Source organism: Rhinatrema bivittatum, chromosome 7 (assembly GCF_901001135.1).
Source record: "Rhinatrema bivittatum chromosome 7, aRhiBiv1.1, whole genome shotgun sequence".
NCBI lineage: Eukaryota > Metazoa > Chordata > Amphibia > Gymnophiona > Rhinatrematidae > Rhinatrema > Rhinatrema bivittatum.
In genome coordinates, this window is record NC_042621.1 from 33,445,154 (window position 1) to 33,468,176 (window position 23,023).

At 51.2% G+C, this 23,023-nt stretch overlaps 1 protein-coding gene across 3 annotated transcripts in view; it reads left to right on the forward strand.

Annotated features, from left to right (window-relative positions):
- Positions 1 to 23,023, forward strand: part of VPS9D1 (VPS9 domain containing 1) — a 306,602-nt gene that overhangs the window by 169,124 nt on the left and 114,455 nt on the right. For all 3 annotated transcript variants that reach the window (XM_029608215.1, XM_029608216.1, XM_029608217.1), the window contains exon 10: positions 1,971 to 2,428. In XM_029608215.1, the coding sequence (XP_029464075.1) occupies positions 1,971 to 2,428 (458 nt within the window). The remainder of the gene's footprint in view (positions 1 to 1,970; positions 2,429 to 23,023) is intronic.

Here is a 23,023-nt window from a genome sequence, read left to right on the forward strand (position 1 = left end):
AGTAAATCAATGGGATCTCCCAGCCATGGACCTACTAGCAACTTGTCACAGTGCCCGGGTCCCCAGATACTTCAGCCACAGATGAGAACTACAATCTCAGGGAATCGACACTCTCTTCCAGCAACTGACCAGAGGAAAGCCTCCTGTACGCCATCCCACCCTGGCCACTACTGGGGAGGGTCATCCACAAGATAGAACACCACAGGGGACTAGTCCTACTAGTCGCCCCAGACTGGCCAAGAAGACCATGGTATGCGGACATGTGAAGACTATTGGCGGGGAATCCTCTAATTCTACCGCCATACAGGGACCTTCTTCAGCATGGACCAATTTCCCACGAAGACCCGGCTTGATTCTCTCTTACAGTATTGCCCTTGAGAGGACTAGTCTAAAGAAGCGCGGCTACTCAAAAGCCGTGATTGATACCCTGCTTCGGGCATGCAAGTTCTCCACATCTCTGTCTTACATCCGGATCTGGTGAGTATTTGAAGCTTGGTGTGAAGACCGTGGTGTCTCCTTCCGAGGAAAGCCAAGATGCCCATAATCCTAGAATTCCTACAGGACGGCATGCAGAAGGGGTTGTCCCTTAAATCCCTTAAGGTCCAAGTCGCAGCACTGGCCTGTTTTAGGTCCGAAGTGGACGGCATCAGACTATCAACTCATCCTGATGTGTCCCACTTACTGAAAGGAGTCAAACAACTCCAACCACCACTAAAGTGGCCAGTGCCTCTATGGAACCTCAACCTAGTACTAGACTTCCTAGCAGAGGAATCTTTCAGACCAACAAGCGCCCTGTCTCTACGTCTCCTGACCTTAAAGTCAGTGTTCTTGATCGCAATATGCTCAGCCCGGCGCATCTCTGAACTTCAAGCATTATCCTGTCGGGAACCGTTCCTCAGGTTCACCCCGGGCACCATACAACTATGTACAATACCATCCTTCCTTCCTAAAGTGGTTTCCCAGTTCCTTATGAACCAGACCATATTCTTACTATCACCAGATGAGCACAGAGATTCGGAAGACTCACGCCTCCTCTGCCACCTAGTCCGAAACCTGAAGAGATCGGAATCCTTGCGCAAAACTGACCACCTGTTCGTTCTTCACAGCGGGAGGAAACAAGGGGAAGCAGCATCGCGGGCCACCATAGCCCGCTGGATCAAAGAAGTAATTAATGCTGCCTGCGTAGAGGCAGGAAAACCATTACCTTGACAGGTGAAGGCGCATTCTACAAGGGCCCAGGCGGCCTCCTGGGCTGAAACCAAGCTGCTGTCGCCAGCCGAGCTCTGTTGGGCGGCGACATGGTCCTCCTTAAACACCTTCTCCAGGTTTTACTGCCTGGATGTTCAGGCCACGGAGGATACAGCCTTCACAAGGGCAGCATTAAGTGGGCCACAGGCAGCCTTCCACTCTATAGGGGAGTAGCTTTTGTACATCCCATTGGTCCTGAGTTCATCTGGCTACACGCTAGGAAATGGAGAAATTACTTACCTGATAATTTCGTTTTCCTTAGTGTAGACAGATGGACTCAGCATCCTGCGCACGGCTGCTCCAGAAATCGAGAACCTCGGATATGAAATCTCGAGACTGAACAAGTACGGGTAAGCCACAGCCTACCTCTAATCCAAGATACCAGCAGTTGCCCAGGTGTCGGCATTTATTGTTTCAGTACCCTGGCAGTCTCCAGTTCCAAAAGTTTTATATATATATAATCAGTTGAACCAGTTCAAAGTTAATCAAGTATAATCAAGTTTTAAGCAACATATATCCACACAGGCTTTTCGAAGACAATACTGAAGAGCTAAGCACGCTGCACGGATATATGTAGGCTGACGTCAGCTTTGAAATCTGACTCCGACTCCCATCTGCTATTAGGCGAGCACAATACGCATTGGTCCTGAGTCCATCTGTCTATACTAAGGAAAACGAAATTATCAGGTATGTAATTTCTCCAATTTTTTATTTTGCTGCAGTTTCCCTGATCACCCCATCTCCCAGCTCTTGAAGAGCCTGCAGTGTCAAATCTACAACAAGCTGTACCCCATCATCAGCAATCACATCCTGGACCCTGACACATCTGCTGACCCTTTGCCACGCTCATGTAGCAGTGAAGGACTGTTGAAGCCGACCCCAGTGGGGCAGCGGCTCACTACCTCCCAGAGCCTGCAGTGCATGCCATCTGTCCAAGAGGAGAACACAAGCAACTCACAAACTAAGCGCTACAGCCTGTCCACTGTGCCCGTCCTCGAAGACTTGGACAGCCAGGAACAAGTGCCAGAGGACAGTGCTGAGCGAGACACCGAGAGCTCCTTTGAGGATCTTGAGCAGTTCATGGTGCCAGCAGAGTGCCTAGGAAGACACTCAGAGGCCCCAAGGTTAACCCTGCATGAGCATCTGAAGGCCGTAGTGAAAGATGTGCACAATTCTATAGGTCAGTTTCATGAGAAAGTATTTTGAATTTTTGTACCATGGATAGGACTGCAGGGTGATAAAGCTGATTGCATTCTTTGCAGGTTATGATGCTTTTTATTGGGCCAATATAAGAATTTTCCAAACATTAGGATATGAGTATTTAAGAGTACATCTGTCCCTTCTTCAGGTCTTATGTGATCCTGAAAACTCCTATGCATCATCTTTGGACTGTTGTTCTGTTGGTTCAATTGAAAATTTACAGCAATAGGACCCTGCCCTAGGTAAAGCTGTTGCTTTTGGTTTGTGATAGTGTTTGAGCCATTGGAGGGTGCTTTTGTTTGGGATAGTGTTTGAGCCATTGGAGGGTAGTGCTGTTCATCAGAGCACTGGTGGGAGCTTCAGGTTTTCATTTTTGGTGCGACAGACTTAGTCTCCTTCCTCCCAAAGTACAAGTAATAGAGCCTGGGGTGATGGGTAGGAGCAGTTTATAATTGAGTGACTGTCATCTGCAAAACTTAAAGAATATAGTATATGAGATCTTCTGGTTTTTCAAATGTGTTCTGGGTCTTGGATGTTCTTTTTTTTTTTAAAACTCATACCTTTTCCTAGTGATTAACCAGATGGACTCAGGACCAATGGGTTATGCTTACCTGCCAGCAGATGGAGACTGAGTCAGATTTCAAAGTTGATGTCACCGTAGATACACTCTGCAGTGACCTCAGCCCTTCAGTATTTTTCCATCTCCAGCAGATGGTGGATGTACCTCTCCTTATGGGGATTACTGTACTTTTTGGAAGGAGAAATTCTACATTTAAATTGGAGAAAAAAATTTGAGCCCCACTCTCCTGCAGTGATATCTGAAGGTCCCTCCCCCAGTTGAGAGTTCCTAAGGCGATTTCCGAGATCCCTCAGAGGTGTGCCTTGGTCTGGTAGTCTGTTCCCGGCATGAACTTTGCCTGCTAAGCAGCTGAAAGGCAGCAGGTGCAGGAAGCCAAGCACAGCGTCAACAGCCAAAGTGGCCCCCCCTCCCCCAGAGCTGGAAGCTGTCTCTGTACTCAGCTGGAAAGCATTGAGCCCAGGTAAATTTAAAAAAAAAAAAAAAGAGAGAATATCCTCCCGATTCAGAGACATTTGGAGGGGTTTTGGTAAGACTACCTCCGGTCTCCTTGCTCGGTGCACTATACTGACGTCATTCCCAATCCCATTGGGGTAAGGGGAAGTGAGCTGCCAAGCGGGTTGAGCAGCCCCCGGTGGGCTAGACCCTGATTTAGGCTTGGTTGGCACTCCGCATGGTAGGCTGTGGCGGCGCCATCTTGCACGCGTCTTTGAGCGTGCTGTATTGCCCTCCATAGAACGTTGGTATGTGCAGTGCGATAACTATGCGCATGTGCCGTGTGCGTACATATGCGCAAAATCTATTAAGCGCAGAATACAGATAAATCTGGGCGACGGGATGTGCGTGTGCCTCGCAGCGCCTTGCTTAGGCACCCAAAATCTGAGCATAAGATTTTAAGCACGAGCTGACGGAACACACAATTACTGCCAATAATGGCTCTGGCAGCCAAGAAACATAAGCGCCTTTCTCTCTGCGCTGCTTGTCATATTAGGGCTTCACAGTCTGACCTGGATTCCAACTTATGTCAGCACTGTGAGGAAGCCCAGGGAGAGTTGGCCTCCCTGAACTTTGCTAAGCCTGGCTCCTCCCATTCAGGACGATACAGTACAGTGCGCTCCGACAGAGCTCCGACGGAGCGCACTGTTAGTCGGCTTTTGGACGTGCTAGCTTTACCCCTTATTCAGTAAGGGGTAATAGCGCGTCGAAAACGCGCGTCCAACACCCCCCCCCCCGAACCTAATAGCACCCGCAACATGCAAATGCATGTTGATGGCTTTAAAAGGAGGAGGAATAGCCTACTGGTTAGAGCACTGGACTATGAACCAGGAGACCAGGGTTCAAGTCCTGCTGTCACTCCTTGTGACCTTGGGTAAGTCACTTTACCCTCCATTGCCTCAGGTACAAATTTAGATTGTAAGCCCTCTGGGGATAGAAAAATACCTACAGTACCTGAATGTAAACCGGTGTGATATCTCGATTGAGATCAAATGTCGGTATATAAAAATAATAAATAAATATTAGGTATTCCTGCACGATTCACTAAGTAAAATGTGCAGCCTTTTACTTTCAGAAATTAGCCCCTAGGGGCTAATTTCTCCGGGCACCGGGAAAGTGCACAGAAAAGCAGTAAAAACTGCTTTTCTGTGCACCCTCCGACTTAATATCATGGCGATATTAAGTTGGAAGTCCCGAAAGTTTAAAAAAGTAAAAAAAAAAAAAAATAATAATTTGAAATGGGCAGCAGCTTGCGGGTTGAAAACTGGACGCTCGATTTTGCCGGTGTCCGTTTTCCGAACCCGTGGCTGTCAGCGGGCTCGAGAACTGACGCCGGCAAAATTGAGTGCTGGCTGTCAAACCCGCTGACAGCCGCCGCTCCTGTCAAAAAAGAGGTGCTAGGGACGCGCTAGTGTCCCTAGCGTCTCTTTTTACCGCCGGGTCTAATTTTAATAAATTAAAATACTGAATCGCGGGCACAGGAGAGTGGCTCGCCCGCTCTCCCGCATTTTTACTGTATCGGCCCGATTGAGAGGATGGGTTAGCTACAGTCTTAACTGGAAGTACCCTGGATCTGAGTACTCCCGGGACTGGGTCATCCATGGGAGAGGGAAATTCAGCGGCACCTACCCCAGTAACTCCTGGGTTAGGCATGGACCCCATCTGCCTTCTCTTGGATGGACTTTTTACAGGGCCTTCAACCTTCGTACAGGCGCAGTCTTCTACCTCAGTTGCCCGTGTCCAGATGGAACATCAGCCAGTAAGCCCTCCCTCTCCCAGTCCTATCGGCAGACCTCGAGGCATGCCTTGCCTTACCGAGGGTATTCCTGGCAGGGACCCGGACGGCACGGATGAAGGTTCCTTGGAAGATGGGGAAATTCCCCCTGGTTTAGAACCGTATCGGACCATGTTGCGGTTTTTCCATAGAAACGAATTGCCAGCCCTGGTTTCCCAGACCCTGAAGATGCTGGGAGTTCCTGGGGCGGACTCTATGATGAAACCAAATAAGAATCCCATTCTGATTTCCATACAGAAAGCCTCTTGTTACTTTCCAGTACTGAAAGCCATTCAGGAGTTGTTTGACCTAGAATGGGTTGCCCCAGAAGCAAGTTTTAAAAGGGGGACGAGCGTTAGAAGCTCTTTGCCCACTGGATTCGGCAGATTGCTTACAGATTGCTTCTTGTTGTGCCCTGGTAGCTGGTTGGTGCCTACTCCTCTCTCAGGAGGTGGATGATTCGGAGGTGAATTCCAGAGCAGTTATGGAATCCACCACCGCCTTTTTAGCTGACACGGGCTCGGATCTAGTCCGTACTTCGGCCAGAGGAGTGGCCTCAGTGGTGGTGGCTAGAAGACAGCTATGGCTGCGGAATTGGCCAGCAGACGCAACCTCCAAGGTAGATCTTACAAAGATGTCCTTTAAAGGATCACTCCTTTTCGGAAGCGAATTGTAAAAGTTGGCCAGTAATTGGGGCGAATCTCCAATTCCCCGGCTACTAGAAAACAAGAGAAAGCAGTTATAATGCCCCTCATCTATGAGGGGGTCAATTCATGGGCTCCCAAAGCTTTTGCCCCCACAGAAACTTGACATTTCAGAGGTCTCGGCCCTTTGGGAGGTTTCAGTCCTTTCATAGTTGACAGCCCAAGAGCGAGGCAGGCTCGGGTTCAGGTTCGTCCCAAACCCCCCAATGAAATTTTGCTGACTCACCCTCAGAATGAGGAGATAGGGGGTTGACCGGCCCTCTTCTACCAGAGGTGGGTCGAGATCACTTCGGACAAATGGGTACTGGAGGTCATATGATATGCACTAGAATTTCACAGCACTCCTCGGGACATATTCATGATGACTTCTTGCCACTCCCAGAACAAGAAGCAGGCAGTGGAAACTACTCTTTTAAGGCTCCTCAGGATGAGGGCTATAATCGCATTATCTGCACCCCAGGAAAATACGAGGCGTTATTCCATCTGTTTCATCGTACCCAAGAAGGAAGATTCCTTTTGCCCCATCATGGACCTCAACTGACATCTACGAGTGAATGATTTCTGCATGGAAGTCCTATGCTCTGTGATAATGGCCGTACAATCGGGAGAGATTTTATACTCCCTGGACCTATCCGAGGCCTACCTACATATTCCAATCCATCAAAAACACCACCGTTTTCTATGCTTTGCAGTACTGGGTCACCATTACCAGTTCTGGGCACTGCCCTTTGCCCTAGCCACCACCCCCAGAACATTTTCCAAGATTATGGTGGTCGTAGCAGCAGCATTGAGAAAAGAGGGAATCCTGGTGCACACGTACTTGGATGACTGATTGATCCTGGCTAAATCCTTGGAAGAGAGTCTCCGGGTGACCAACAAGGTGATGACCTTGCTTCAGGAACTCGACTGGGTCGTAAACCTGGACAAAAGCAGTGTCAAGCCCTCCCAATCCTTGGAATATCTGGGAGTCCAGTTCAACACCAAGCAGGGCAAGGTCTTCCTTCCGATCATGTGGATAAGGAAGTTGGTCCCAAGTGCATGTTGATTAGCACAATATGCCCGACTGCATGGAGCTATCTTCAAGGTCTTGGTTTGATGGCGCCAACCCCGGAGGTAGTGCCCTGGGCGAGGGCACACATGTGACCATTTCAACGCTCACTACTCTCACGTTGGAACCCGCAGTCTCAAGACTATTTGATTTGCCTCCACTTACCGATGAGAGTATGCTCTCAGCTCCAGTAGTGACTGCAGGAAGTTCATCTGAGCAGGGGTGTACCCCTGCCTCTCTGAACTGGCTGGTCCTCACAACAGATGCGAGCCTCTGAGGCTGGGAAGCTCACTGTCAGGAACTGACAGCCCAGGGACATTGGACTGAGGAAGAGGCCCTCTGGAACATCAACAGCCTGGAAGACCGGGCAGTCAGATTGGCGTATCTACAATTCAGCCACAGACTCAAGGGTCAAGCGGTCCGTGTAATGTCAGACAACGCAATGATGGTAGCCTACATCAACCGCCAGGGTGGAACCAAGAGCCAGAAAGTGTCACCGGAGATAGATCTCCTTATGGAATAGGCAGAAATACATCTACAGATGATCTCAGCCTCCCACATTACAGGAAAAAACAGTGTCAGAGCAGACTTTCTAAGCAGGGAGAGTCTGGATACAGGAGAGTGGGCGTTGTTTATTATCAGCCTTTCAGCTGGAGTCTCCCATTCATAGACCTGCTGGCTGAATCTCACAGTGCGAAGGTTCCCCGATTCTTCAGTCGCAGAAGAGATCAGTGGTCCCTGGGGATTGATGCTCTCCTTCAGACCTGGCTGGAAGAAGAGTTGCTATACCCCTTCCCTCCGTGGCCCCTGCTGGGCAGGATCATTCACAGAATCGAGCCCCCCAGGGGGTTAGTCCTACTGATAGCTGGCCCAGGCGTCCGCAGTATGCGGACATGCGGAGACTTCTAGTGGAGAAACCCCCCCCCCCCCCCCCGTGCCTCCTACCGCACAGGGCCCTGCTACAGCAGGGACTGGTCCTTCACGAGGATCTGACTCTATTCTGTCTTATGGTCTAGCACTTGAGAGGGCTCACTTGATGAAGCAAAGATATTCTGCAACAGTAATTGCCACCTTACTCCACGTGCTGAATTTTTCTACATCCTAAACGTATGTGCGGGTCTGGAGAGTACTTGAGGCCTGATGCGAAGAGCTCAGTGTCACTCCTTAGGCAATCAAAATCCCATTGATTCTAGAATTTTTGCAGAACGGCTTGAATAAATGTTTGACCCTTAACTCCTTGAAGGTCCAGCTAGCAGCTCTCTCCTGTTTCAGGGGCAAGGTGAACGGAACCTGCCTATCAGCTCATCCAGACGTGGCCTGTTTTCTGAAAGAAATGAAGCACCTCCGGCCACCCCTATGGTGGCTGGTTCCCTTGTGGAATCTTAATCTAGTTTTAGAATTTTTAGCAGGTCTCTCCTTTCGGCCACTGCGCAGTCTTTCGTTGTGTTCATTAACCTTGAAAATGTTTTTTCTGGTGGCTATGTGCTTGGCACATCGCATCTCTGAACTAGAGGCATTGTGTCGGGAACCGTTCCTCTGGATGTCTCCAGGAGTGTTACAGCTTCGTGCCATTCCATACTTCTTGCCCAAGGTACCATATTTTCCGGCGTATAAGACGACTGGGCGTATAAGACGACCCCCAACTTTTCCAGTTAAAATATAGAGTTTGGGATATACTCGCTGTATAAGACTACCCTTCTGTGTCACTACATAACCGTACTGTATGTGGTACCCAGTATACAACAACCAGCCAATCACGGCAAGCGATGTACCTTATCGGCGATTGGCTGGTTGTTGTATACAAATTCTGCTTGGATTGGTCAGCTCTCCCTGCTTGCCTAGCCCTCCCTGTCTCCAAGACTATCAGAGCGGTAACGCATCCCTCTGGCCCACCCTTGTATCCTATTACCGGTACCTCCTTCTCTGCCTCTCAGATCTCGCTCCTGAGGACTGCAGTGAAGCGGCACAGACGTGCATGTGCGAGATCTGAGAGGCAGAGAAGGAGGTACCGGTAATAGAGATGTGAATCGGAACCGGAATCGGTTCTGATTCCGGTTCTGATTCACATCGTGTTTTTTTTTTTTCGTCCGGCCCGATCGGGTTTTTTTTTATCGGCTGCGCCCGAGCTGATAAACAAAAAACCCACCCCGACCCTTTAAAACTAATCCCTCAGCTTCCCCCACCCTCCTGACCCCCCCAAGACCTGCCAAATTAATTAAATACCACCCCCACCCTCCTGACCCCTCCAAGATCTGCCAAATTAATTAAATACAACCCCCCACCCTCCTGACCCCTCCACAAGATCTGCCAAATTAGTTTTCTACAACTTTTTGATTACTGGCAGCCGACGGCCCTTTGCCCTTACTATGTCACAGGTGCTACCGCTGCCATTGGTCGACCCCAGTGACATAGTAAGGACAAAGGGCCGTCGGCACCATTTTGATTGTTGGCAGCCGACGGCCCAAGTCCAGCAGATCGCTCCCGGACCGCTCCTGGACCCCCGCTGGACCACCAGGGACTTTTGGCAGGTCTTGGAGGGGTCAGGAGGGTGGGGGGTTGCAATAAATTAATTTGGCAGGTCTGGGGGGGTCAGGAGGGTGGGGGGTTTTGTTAGATTTTTATTTTTTTTTATATTCGCTCCATAAGACGCAGACATTTCCCCCCCCCCCCCCCCACACTTTTGGGGGAAAAAAGTGCGTCTTATGGAGCGAAAAATACGGTAATTATTCGCCCTATAAGACGACCCCCGGCGTATAAGACGACCCCTGACTTTTGAGAAGATTTTCAGGGGTTAAAAACTCGTCTTATACGCCAGAAAATACGGTAGATTCGAAGTTTCATTTGAATTGGTCCATTTCGTTGCCATTCCTAGATAAGCACAAGGATGTGGAAGAATACCGCGTCCTCTGTCATTTGAATGTCAGTAGACTTTTGGTACGGTATATGGAAGTTTTAGAACCGGTCCGAAAGATGGACCGCCTGTTTGTCCTTTATGGTGGAAGGAAGCGGGGTGAACCAGTTTCGCGGGCTACCATAGCTCGCTGGATTAAGGAGGTGGTCACTGGCACCTGCGTGGAGGCGGGAAAGCCATTACCTTCTCAGGTTAAAGCTCATTCCGCTAGGGCTCAGGCAATCTCATGGGCAGAAGCTAGACTGCTGTCTCCCCTCGATATCTGCTGAGTGGCGACATGGTCCTCCTTGCACACCTTCTCCAGGTTCTATCGCCTGGACATAAAGGCCCGAGAGGATTCAGCCTTTGCAAGGGTGGTGTTAACTGGACCACAGGTAGCCTCCCGCCCCAATCGGGAGTAGCTTTTGTACATCCCATTGGTCCTGAATCCATCTGGCTACATGCTAGGAAATGGAGAAGTTACTTACCTGATACTTTTGTTTTCCTTAGTGTAGACAGATGGACTCAGCATCCCGCCCACAGTTGCCCAAGAATGGTGCCAAGGTTTTGCCCGTGGAGTGGATATCGAATCCAATAGATTACGGGTAAGCCATCATCCAGTCCCTAGATCAGGGTATCTATATTCTTACTGGGCTTCAGTGTTTATGATTGGTTGAGTACAGTAATGGGTATCCGTTTTTAATCATATTTTAAATTGTTTTTTTCAATAGTTTGTCCACAGTGGCTTTTGAAGAGACTGAAGGGTTGAGGTCAGTGCAGGGACTATATATAAGGTGATGTCAGCTTTGAAATCTGACTCCATCTCCATCTGCTGGCAGGGGAGCATAACCCATTGGTCCTGAGTCCATCTATCTACACTAAGGAAAACAAAATTATCAGGTAAGTAATATCTCCATTCTCAGGTTTTCCTTAGCAGGATTCAGTGAAGCTACACTGTTCTTGGGCATGGTCCTGCATGTTACAGCCCCTAGCTGCACATTATTAAACTTTTGTCAGTCACCCTAAGAACATAAGAACATGCCATACTGGGTCAGACCAAGGGTCCATCAAGCCCAGAATCCTGTTTCCAACAGTGGCCAATCCAGGCCATAAGAACCTGGCAAGTATCCAAAAACTAAGTCTGTGCCGTGCTACTGTTGCTAATAATAGCAGTGGCTATTCCTAAAGTCAACTTAATTAATAGCAGGTAATGGACTTCTTATCCCTGCTGGATGTTATATGTCCCATAATCCGTGAGAAATCTTTATTTCCCTGTACGTACCAGGATCAGTCCAGACGGTGGGTTATGTCCCCCGTCCAGCAGATGGAGTCAGAACAGACTTCGAGGGACGTCACCAGTATAAGCCAGTGCTCCCTCTGCTGGAGCTCAGTATCTTTCTGACTCCAGCAGATGAGAGTTGGGGGATTCCACAGCTCCCCCAGACTGACAGGGTTTTAGGTTCTTTTCTTTCTTATCTTTCTCCTGTCATGTATTTTTGCCTATTTTGAATCAAGTTAAAGTTGGTATACAAAAAAAAAAAAAAAAAAAAAGTGCCCCAGCTTTGGAGGCGTGTCTTCTTTCTCTGTCTCCTCGGCTTGCTTCCTCCCTTGCGGTTTGGTAAGTTTAGGGGTATTTCTTTGTGAATCTTCTTTTTCAGGGGATTTTTCTTGTGTGTTTCAGCAGCGGCCTGCTCCCCCGTGGCTGCTGGTGGTGCCGGTCTCGCCACGTGGTGGGAGGCGGCCCAGCGGCTTTTCGCGGGGTTTTTCTTGCGGCTTGTCGGGGCTGCTCGGCGCTACAGGATTTTTCTTCGGCGGGTTGTGTTGGCCCTCCGGCCCCCCCGCGGCAACTTTTTTCTGCCTTCAGGGCCCCCCCCCCCGAGGTGTTTGCTGCCTTCCCCGGTTTTTCTTTGATCATGCCGCGGCCGTCTCGATGTGCGGCCTGCGGCGAGCCGGGGTCCCGGATTTCGAGGGAGGGGATCTGCACGAGGTATCTCCCGGGTGGGGAAGGCACCTCGCAGCCTCTCGCGTCTTTTTCATTTCTCCCCTCCCCCCGGCACGGGCGGCGCGGGCCGGCCACTTCGCCGCCATTGGCGGGAACGGCGGCCATGTTGGATGGGCAGCGCAGTGTTGCTGCCGATGCGGCCTCAGAGTGGAGGGATTTTCGGGAGGTCTCCCCTCCGAATTTATCCCCGGAGGGGGGCTGTCCAGTCCCAGAGGCACTGGAGGTCCCTTCCTCAGGCCCCCCTCCCAGCCTGCCGCGTTTCTCGCCTGAGTTTATCCTGCTGATGCATAGTGCGTACCTGCAGGGGTTGGGGGTCCCCGGGGGCATTCCCCCAGATCCTCCTCCGGCCAAAACCCCTCGGGTTTCCTCGGCCCACCCTGGTGCGCCCCCCGACCTGGTGGGCTCGGTGTCAGGGGCCCCGGGTCCGCTTCCTCGCTCTCAGGTTCCCACGGGAGGTGCAGGAGCGGCTTCTCCACCAGGGGGAGCCTCCCCGGACCCGCTGGACTCTGTGCTGGCGGATTTGCCACCCGAAGGGGACGACCCGCTGGCTCTCCGGATTTTCCAGAGGGATGAGCTGATCCAGCACATCCTTCAAGAACTGGACCTTGATCCCCCTTCGGATCCGCCGCTCCCGGTGGCGCCCGCAGTCGTCACATCGTCCAGGAAGGGGGACCCGGTCCTCGCCGCTCTTTGTCCCAGGCCTCGAGCTTTTCCCATCCATGAGTCCTTCCTGCAGCTCCTCACCAGGGAATGGGACGCTCCTGAAGCATCGCTGAAGGTTACGCGGGCCATGGAAAAGTTGTATCCACTGCCAGAAGACTTCTTGGACCTCATCAAGGTTCCCAAGGTAGATTCGGCCGTTTCGGCGGTCACCAAGAGGACGACGATCCCGGTCACGGGCGGCACGGCGCTCCGGGATACGCAGGATCGCAAGCTGGAGGTCTTCCTAAAGAGAGTTTTTGAAGTTTCCGCCTTGGGTATGCGGGCGGTTATGTGTACCTCGCTGGCCCAGCGGGCCAGTCTTCGGTGGGTCCAACAACTACTCACTTCGCAGTCGTTACCTCCAGGGGAAGCCGCGCAAGCTGACCGCTTGGAGTCCGCCATAGCCTATGGGGCCGATGCTCTCTATGACCTCTTCCGAGTTCAGGCGCGGTCCATGGTATCGGTGGTGGCGGCCCGGCGGCTGCTCTGGTTACGAAATTGGGCAGCGGATGCCTCCTCTAAGTCGAGCTTGGGCTCCTTGCCGTTCCGGGGCAAGTTTCTCTTTGGAGATGACCTGGACCAACTCATTAAGTCGCTCGGGGAGAATGCAGTCCACCGGCTCCTGGAAGATAGACATCGACCTTCCAGGGCATTTGCTTCTACCCGGACCAGAACCAGAGCGCAGAGGCGCCATAGGTCTTACAGGCAGTCTGGGGCCCGTGCTGGCTCTTCCAGACCCCAGACGTGGACTCGGTCCTTTCGAGGCCGACGGCCCTCGCGGGACGGCTCCGGCCAGGGTAACCCCCCGCCTAAGTCGTCCCAATGATGCCACCTGCGCCCACTCCTCCACTCCCAGGATTGGGGGTCGGCTAGCGGACTTCTACGAGGAGTGGGTAAGGATATCCGCAGACCAGTGGGTCCTGGACACCATAAGGCACGGTTACGCATTGGAATTTGTCCGTCCTCCCAGGGACCGGTTCCTCTTCTCTCCTTGTGGCTCGGATCTCAAGAGGGCGGCGGTGCAACAAACCCTGGATCGGCTACTAAGCATAGGGGCCATCTCCACCGTCCCCTGCGGCGAGGTGGGCTTGGGTCACTATTCCATCTACTTCGTCGTACCAAAGAAGGACGGTTCCTCTCGCCCCATCCTCGATCTCAAGGAAGTCAACAAGTCTCTGCGAGTCAGCCGGTTCCGCATGGAGACCCTGCGATCCGTCATTGCGGCGGTCCACAGGGGGGAATTTCTGGCCTCCCTGGATCTGACGGAGGCCTACCTACACATCCCCATCCTGCCCGCGCATCGTCGTTATCTCCGCTTCAAGATTCTGGGTCAACACTTCCAATTCACGGCCCTGCCGTTCGGCTTGGCGACAGCTCCCCGCACATTATTTATTTATTTTATTTAACTTCTTTTACTATACCGACACTCAAGACCAGGTCTTATCGTACCGGTTTACATTAGAACAAGGGGAAAAATCAATTAACGTATAAGTGGAAAAGAGAAGTTACATTAAAACAGGGAGAGTAAAAACATGGATGTCGGAAGATAGGACAGAATTAAGTAATTGAACAATAAGTTAACAAAATTACAAACTATAAATTAACATAAAACAATAAATTAATAATACAGAAACATGGATTATAATCAGCGGAAATATACATGGAAATATATATATATGGAATATATACAGCTGGAATATACATGTTATGTCAGATGGGAGGGGTGGCGGGGGTGAGGGAAAAGGGTGGGTTGAGGTTGCGAGTGGAAAAGGGAAAAAAGTTTGGGAGTGCGGGGAGGGAGAGGGGTGGGTTGGAGGGTGAGAGAGAGTTGGTTAATATGGAATCCTTCAACGATAGGCTTGTGTGAACAGCCAGGTTTTAAGTTTTTTTCTGAAGGTTAAATGGCATTGTTCCTGGCGTAAGTCTTGAGGAAGCGAATTCCAATGTAGGGGACCTGCTGTTGAAAAAGCTCGCTTGTGGATGGAGTTGTGAACTGATGATTTGTTGGGAGGGGCCTTGAGCTTACTTTTGTAGGCAGTTCTTATTGGTCTTGAAGATGTAAGTAGTTCCAGAGGGAAGGTGAGTTGGAGAGAGGATTGTTGGTAGACCGATTTGTGGATGATAGTGAGAGCTTTGAACAGTATTCTATGTTGAATAGGAAGCCAATGTAAGATTTTTAGGATAGGTGTGATGTGGTCCTTGCGCCGTGTGTTTGTAAGGATCCTGGCTGCTGCGTTTTGCAGCATCTGTAGAGGTTTGGTCGAAGAGGCGGGGAGACCGAGTAGAAGAGCGTTGCAATAGTCAATCTTTGAAAACAGTATTGCTTGAAGCACAGAACGGAAATCCTGGAAGTGTAAGAGCGGTCTTAGATGCTTCAGGACCTGTAGCTTGAAGAAACATTCTTTAGTTGTAGCGTTAATGAATTTTTTGAAATTCATTCTGGAGTCAAGGGTGGCCCCAAGGTCTCTGACATGGCTTGCTAGTGGGGTTATTGTGTTATTAGTGAAGGGGTGGTTATCGCTAGGGGAGATAACCAGGAGTTCCGTTTTGGACGTATTTAGGACCAGGTTGAGATTCGTGAGAAGCTGGTTGATGGCATGTAGGCAGTCGTTCCAGAAATTTAGAGTTGAGGAGATGGGGTCCGAGATGGGGATTATGATTTGCACATCGTCTGCGTATATAAAATGGGTGAGGTTGAGGCTATTGAGCAGCTGGCATAAAGGAAGTAGGTATATGTTAAACAGGGTAGGGGACAGAGAAGAGCCCTGTGGTACTCCTTGTTTTGATGGGACGGGGTGGGATTCTTTGTCGTTTATTTTAACTTTGTAGTGCCTGTTGTTCAGAAAGGATTTAAACCAGAGCAGTGCAGAGCCAGAGATGCCTATTTCCATTAGACGGCTGATGAGGATGTCGTGATTTACCGTGTCAAACGCCGCAGAAATATCGAGTAGGGCTAGGAGGTAAGATTGTCCCTTGTCAAGGCCCATCAGGATGGTGTCCGTTAAAGAAAGAAGGAGGGATTCTGTGTTTAGGCGTTTCCTGAAACCGAATTGAGAAGGGTATAAGATATTGTGGGAGTCCAAGTAGTTGGTGAGACGGAAGTTGACAAGTTTTTCCATTATTTTAGCTATAAAAGGTAGGTTTGCGATGGGGCGGAAATTTGCTGGGTTGGCTGGGTCCAGATTGGGTTTTTTTAGTAAGGGTTTCAGCGAAGCAATTTTTAAGGAGTCAGGGACAGATCCTTGATTGAGGGAACAATTTATGATGTCTGCCAGAGATCTGGCAATGGTGTTAGGAATGGTGAGGAGAAGTTTGGTTGGTATTTGGTCTAGAGGGTGAGATGAGGGTTTCATTTTCTTGATAATCGATTCTATTTCCAGGGATGATGTAGGTTCAAGAGATACTAGCGTCTGTTTAAGAATAGTAGAGGATGGATTTTGGCTAGGAGTTTGGCTGGGGGGTTGTAAGGCTATTGATGATTTGTTGGATGTTGCCAGTGGGCCAAGTAGGTTTTTGACTTTGTTGTCAAAGAAAATCGCCAACTCTGTAGATTTGTTTTGGGCTTCTTCTTCTGAGAAGGTAGGGGAAGTGGGAGTGGTGAGGGCTGCCACATATGAGAAGAGCGTTTTCGGGTCGTATAGGAAACCGTGTATTTTTTTGGCATAAAAATCTCGTTTGGTGTGGGTGATCGATGTTCTGTAGAAGCTCATTGCTGTTTTGTAAGTAGCCAATGATGTGGGGGAGGGGTCTTTCCGCCAGCGTAGTTCCTTGTGTTGTAGGTCTTGTTTGAGTTTTCTTAATTCCGTAGAGAACCAGGGTTTTTTGTTCGAGCGTGCTGGGTTGATAATTTTTGAGGATAATGGGCAAATTGAGTTTGCTACTGCGTGTGTGATTGTTTGCCAGGAATTAATTGCGGTATCAGCATCTGTGAAGTCCAGTTTGGATAGGTCTTTGGCAAGGCTGTTGTTGAGTGCGTCCATTGAACAAGGTTTCCTGAATTGGATGGAGGATTTGGAAGCAACAGGGGTCTGTTTTTGATTAATGACTAGTTTTGTAACTATCAACGAGTGGTCTGACCAGGGGATGGGGGAGCAGGAAGGTGGGGAGATGGGCGAGATGGTTTCATTAGTGAATATCAGGTCAAGCGTGTGGCCTGCCTTGTGGGTGGGATTATTTATGATTTGATTGAATCCCATAGCCTGGAAGGAGGAAAGTAGGGCTTCGCAATTGGAAGATGGGGAGGGAGAATCAACATGGATGTTGAAATCTCCTAAAATGATAGCGGGTAAGATGGAGTCGATATGTTTGGCTATAATTTCGATGAGTGGAGAGGGGTCGGCTTCTAGGAGCCCTGGGGGGGCGTAAATAAGGCAGATTTGGAGTTGGGAGGATTTGAATAATCCGATTTCTAATTTAGTCGTAGATTTGAAGGCTTGTTGAGTTAGTCTTAATTCTTTTTTTGTGATTAACATTATTCCACCCCCTCTTTTTTTAGGTCTGGGGATAGAGAAGACGTCATAATGTTGTATTGGTAGTTGGTTGATTATGGCTGTATCAGTGTTTTTCAGCCATGTTTCGGTAATGGCACAAATGTCCGGTTGAGAGTCTAGGAGATGGTCGTTGAGCAAGTGAGATTTTTTTGAGAGTGACTGTGAGTTTAGAAGGCTTAAGGTTATTAAGGATAGACCTAGGAATTGTGTTATTGGGGAGATCATGATTGGAATCAGAGATCTCTTTGAGCGTAGATTGAGTAATGGTGCGTTAGCTCTGATGGGGATTGAGCGAGGGATAATCGGAATGGAGAAGGTTTGTAGCATGTTAATGTCTTTTTTGGATGTAGGTTGATGCTGGATGCTGGAGTGGCTGGATGAATGCTGGATGCTGGAGAGGCTGGATGCTGGGGTGACTGGATGAATGCTGGATGCTGGAGAGGCTGGATGCTGGGGTGACTGAATGAATGCTGGATGCTGGAGAGGCTGGATGAATGCTGGATGCTGGAGAGGCTGGATGAATGCTGGATGCTGGAGAGGCTGGATGCTGGGGTGACTGGATGAATGCTGGATGCTGGAGAGGCTGGATGCTGGAGAGGCTGGATGAATGCTGGATGCTGGAGAGGCTGGATGAATGCTGGATGCTGGAGAGGCTGGATGCTGGGGTGACTGGATGAATGCTGGATGCTGGAGAGGCTGGATGAATGCTGGATGCTGGAGAGGCTGGATGCTGGGGTGACTGGATGAATGCTGGATGCTGGAGAGGCTGGATGAATGCTGGATGCTGGAGAGGCTGGATGCTGGGGTGACTGGATGAATGCTGGAGAGGCTGGATGCTGGGGTGACTGGATGAATGCTGGATGCTGGAGAGGCTGGATGAATGCTGGATGCTGGAGAGGCTGGATGCTGGGGTGACTGGATGAATGCTGGAGAGGCTGGATGCTGGGGTGACTGGATGAATGCTGGATGCTGGAGAGGCTGGATGAATGCTGGATGCTGGAGAGGCTGGATGCTGGGGTGACTGGATGAATGCTGGAGAGGCTGGATGCTGGGGTGACTGGATGAATGCTGGAGTGGCTGGGTAAAGGATAGAAGCTGGAATGGGTTAGCGCTTATAAGGAGAGGGTGGGGTAGTTGATGGAAAGTAGCGACGGTTGCTTCTATGGCCCCTTAGTTGCGAGATTCCAGGGGCCGACGCCGACTGCGCAGGGAGGCCGACCTGGGCTGAGGGAGTATCGTGGGATGGTGGGGCAGGAGGAGTATAATGGCTGCCAATACGAGAATCGTGGTTCTGCTGCTATTCAGGTGCGCACGAAGGGGCACACAAAGGGGCAGGCCCCTTTGTCGTGCTCCTTCGGCGCGCGACGCTCGGCGCGTGACGCCTAGTAGGGTGTGCAGTTAAAGCCTAGCCGGGCTGTAGCTGGTTGGCTGGCTTCTGGTTGAGGGCGGGCCTTGTCGCGTTTCGCGGGTTTGTTTTATTCGTTTTTCGCCGCGTTTCCTCCTATGGCTTTGGGCCTCGGCGCACGCGGCTGGCGTTGGGGTCCCCCGGGTGGGGAGGCCGTGTACTGACCTGACCTTCCCCCGGTGGGGCTCCGGCGCCGGTCGCGCAGGTCTCCGGTCGCGGCGTGGACAAGGGGCGAAATGGCGCCTGCAGCCTAGCTTTAAAGCCCAGCCGGGCTGTAGCTGGTTGGCTGGCTTCTGGTTGAGGGCGGGCCTTGTCGCGTTTCGCGGGTTTGTTTTATTCGTTTTTCGCCGCGTTTCCTCCTATGGCTTTGGGCCTCGGCGCACGCGGCTGGCGTTGGGGTCCCCCGGGTGGGGAGGCCGTGTACTGACCTGACCTTCCCCCGGTGGGGCTCCGGCGCCGGTCGCGCAGGTCTCCGGTCGCGGCGTGGACAAGGTCATCTTCCTCGGCTACTGCGCCAGAGTCCAGTATATTTCGACCAGGCCGAACTCTTCTGTCTTGCGGCATGGCTTTTGAACGGCGCCGCCTTCGACGCAGGGGCTACCCTGAGGCGGTAGTTTCTACTATGCTACGGGCCCGGAAGTCCTCTACTTCTGTTGCTTATGTACGAGTTTGGAGAACTTTCGACGTCTGGTGCTCTTCCAGGGGGATCCGACCCACGGAGGCGTCGGTTCCGTCGATTCTGCAGTTCCTTCAAGATGGTCTGGATAAGGGACTCGCCTATAATTCCTTGCGAGTCCAGGTGGCGGCCCTGAATTCTTTCGTGCGAGCGGATGGCTCTCTTCTCCTGCAACCGGACGTTGCCCGCTTCCTCAAGGGGGTCAAGCATGTACGTCCTCCTGTACGGGATCCTTGTCCCTCCTGGAGCCTCAACCTGGTGCTTCGAGCCTTGGCAGGGGCGCCTTTCGAACCGATCCGTGGAGCGACCCTCAAGGATCTGACTCTGAAGGCGGTCTTCCTTGTGGCTATTTGCTCCGCGCATCGTGTCTCGGAGTTACAAGCTTTGTCCTGCAGGGAGCCTTATCTCAGGTTCACGGATTCAGGAGTCTCCCTGCGCACCGTACCTTCTTTTCTTCCAAAGGTAGTCTCGTCTTTTCACTTGAATCAGACGGTAGAACTTCCGTCCTTTGGACCCAGCGAGCCCCGGGCTCTTCGTCTTTTGGATGTCAAACGCACATTGCGTCACTATCTGGAGGTGACCAATGATTTCCGGCTCTCCGATCATCTCTTCGTTCTCTGGTCCGGTCCGAAGAAGGGGTGCCAAGCCTCGAAGACAACGATCGCACGATGGCTTAAAGAAGCTATCTCGGTATCCTACATTGGTGCAGGCCGGATTCCTCCTAGCGGGGTTATCGCTCACTCAACCCGCTCCCAAGCGGCGTCATGGGCGGAATCTCGTTCCGTCTCCTCCCAGGAGATCTGCCGTGCAGCAACGTGGAAGTCGCTGCATACCTTTTCACGACATTATCGACTACACCTGGCGTCGTCCTCCATGGGACACTTTGGTGGCCAGGTCCTCCGAGCAGGGCTTTCAGGGGCCCACCCGGTTTAGGGAAGCTTTGGTACATCCCACCGTCTGGACTGATCCTGGTACGTACAGGGAAAAGAAAATTATTCCTTACCTGCTAATTTTCGTTCCTGTAGTACCAAGGATCAGTCCAGACGCCCACCTCTTTGGGATCTTTTGCTTCTGCTCGGGTCTGATGCCTGTCGATATGTTCAGTCTTTGTTTTTTCTTATCTCTGTCTCACACCTCCCTACAAGTTGGGTGCCTTACCGCTCGTTGGCGGTTTATTATTATTCTCTATGGTTCGTTCCTGTTTTTCAGGTATGTTAAGTAACTTGATTCAAATCCTTCTTGGCTCTTTGGGCTTTGCTATACGTGGTACTGAGCTCCAGCAGAGGGAGCACTGGCTTATACTGGTGACGTCCCTCGAAGTATGTTCTGACTCCATCTGCTGGACGGGGGACATAACCCACCGTCTGGACTGATCCTTGGTACTACAGGAACGAAAATTAGCAGGTAAGGAATAATTTACTTTTTCCTGGCGTGTAGCCAGATGGACTCAGAACGAATGGGTATAGTATCCGCGTGCTAGCAGTTGGAGATGGATCTGACGTCAGCACGGGTGTATATATACCCCCGTATATATTAGTAATTTCCGTCTCCAAAGCAGTTTGGAGAGCCTGCACGCTCGCTGAGCGTGTTTTCCAAATCTACTTTCTATTTTCTACTTTCTACTTTCTTTCAACTACAACTTCTACAACATCGAGCCCCGCACTCCTGCGGTGATACCCTAAGGTCCCTCCCCCAGTAGAGTTTCCCGGGGTGATTTCCGTGATCCCCCGGAGGTTTAAGTCCTCGGTCCGGTGGCTGAATCGCGGCAGGGACATAGCCCCCGGGCGAGGTTCGGGTGAGGCATACGAGGCGCCTCGGTCCCGGCGGTGAAGGTACTTGCCCTCTCCCCCCGCAGCCGGAGACCGCCCGGGTTCCAGCCGGGAAGCGCCGAGGATCAGGTAAGGCGTACATCTCTTATTTCTGGTCTCCGAGGAACAGAGGATCGGCGGCGTGGCACGCCGTGGAGGGCGCCATTTTGTGGGCCTTGTTCAGGTATTGAGCGCCCGTAATAGGTGCAGCTCTATGACTAAGCGCATATTATATTCCTTATTGTGCGTATATTGCCTTATTACTGAGAGCATATTGCATACCATTGAGCCTGTATTGCTAACCGCTTATTGCTGAGAGCGTATTGAATACCATTGAGCGTGTATTGCTAACCGCTTATAGCTGAGAGCATATTGAATACCACTGAGCGTGTATTGCTAACCGCTTATAGCTGAGAGCATATTGCATACAATTGAGCGTGTATTCATGACCGCCTATTGCTGAGAGCGTATTGCATATCATTTAGCGTATATTGTTAGCCGCAGATGGCTATGCGCTTGTTGTTTATATTGCTGCCGCATATTCTTCTTAAGCGCCTGTTCTATTACGCGTACATAGCTGCCGCATATTATTAAGCGCCTGTTGTATTAAGCGCATATTGCTGCCGCATATTATTGAGCGCCTGTTGTATTAAGCGCATATTGCTGCCGCATATTATTATTGTGCGCCTGTTCTCTTAAGCGTATATTATGGCCGCTTTTCATTCAGCGCATACTTTTCAATGGAACAGAACGCCTCAGCGTCTTCAGCGGGGGCGCCGCCTGCCTCCGGCATTAAAGCCCTCGGCCTCTGCTCTGCATGCCAGCTTCGAGCCACGCACAGTGAAGAGCCTATGTGCCCAATGTGAGGCCGTGGGACCCTCGGGCCAGGACCAGTCTCAGCCACGATTTGCTGACAGTTCCCCAGGGGCTACCCCGGATTTAGCGGGCAGTCTCGACCAATCGGGAATCCCGGGGGATCTTGTACCCCGGCGATTAGAGGCTGCTTCAATTTCCTGGGTGGATCTCTTTAGGGGGATTCATGCCTTTGTACAGATGCAAACGGCTTCCCGTCCAGGCCCTGCAGTTCCTGCTGTTCCTGTTGTTCCTGCGGTGGCTGCGACTGCGGCGGCTGCTGCGGTGGCGGCTGCTGCGGATCCTGTTCCTGGACCCTCACGCCCTTATCGTGAGCGGGACCTCCCACTGCTGGACAGCCCAGATCAGTCAGACCAGGAGTTTTCACTGGACGAGTCCGAACTCCCGGACGAGGGGGAACTTCCCCCAGGGATTGAGCCATATAGAACCATGAGGCGGTTCTTCCCTAAGGAGGATCTCTCCGACCTGGTGTCTCAGTGTCTGGCGGAGTTGGATATTACAGGTCCTAGTGCTACGGTACCCTCTGCGCAGAACCCCCTGCTGGAAGGTCTTCGTCCTACAGCCCGCCATTTTCCATTCTTGCAAGCAGCACAACAACTGATAGATTTAGAATGGGCGGCACCAGCGGCTTCCTTCAAAGGGGGCCGGGCCCTGACGGGCATGTACCCATTGGCACCGGCTATCCAGGACCTGCTGGCGTGCCCTCAGGTTGACGCCTTGATTAGCGCTGTGGTCAAGCGCACTACTATTCCAGTTGAAGGGGGGACGGCCCTCAAGGAGCCTCATGACCGGCGACTGGACGCCATTCTGAAACAGACCTTTGAGGTGGCAGCTCTCTCTTTGCGGATTGCAACCTGCTGCACAGTGGTGACGCGTGCCTGTTTGTCACAGGTCAGGAACAACGCTCCAGCAGCTGACATGGAGTCCGCTCTCTCGTTCCTCACGGATGCTGCATCAGATCTAGTCCGGACAACAGCCAAGGGGATCTCATCCTCCGTAGCCGCCAGGACGCAGCTCTGGATCCGGAAATGGTCAGCTGATGCGCCTTCAAAGACATGCCTCACCAGATTGCCCTTTAAGGGCTCTTTCCTATTTGGCAGCGACCGTGATAAACTGGCCAATACATGGGGC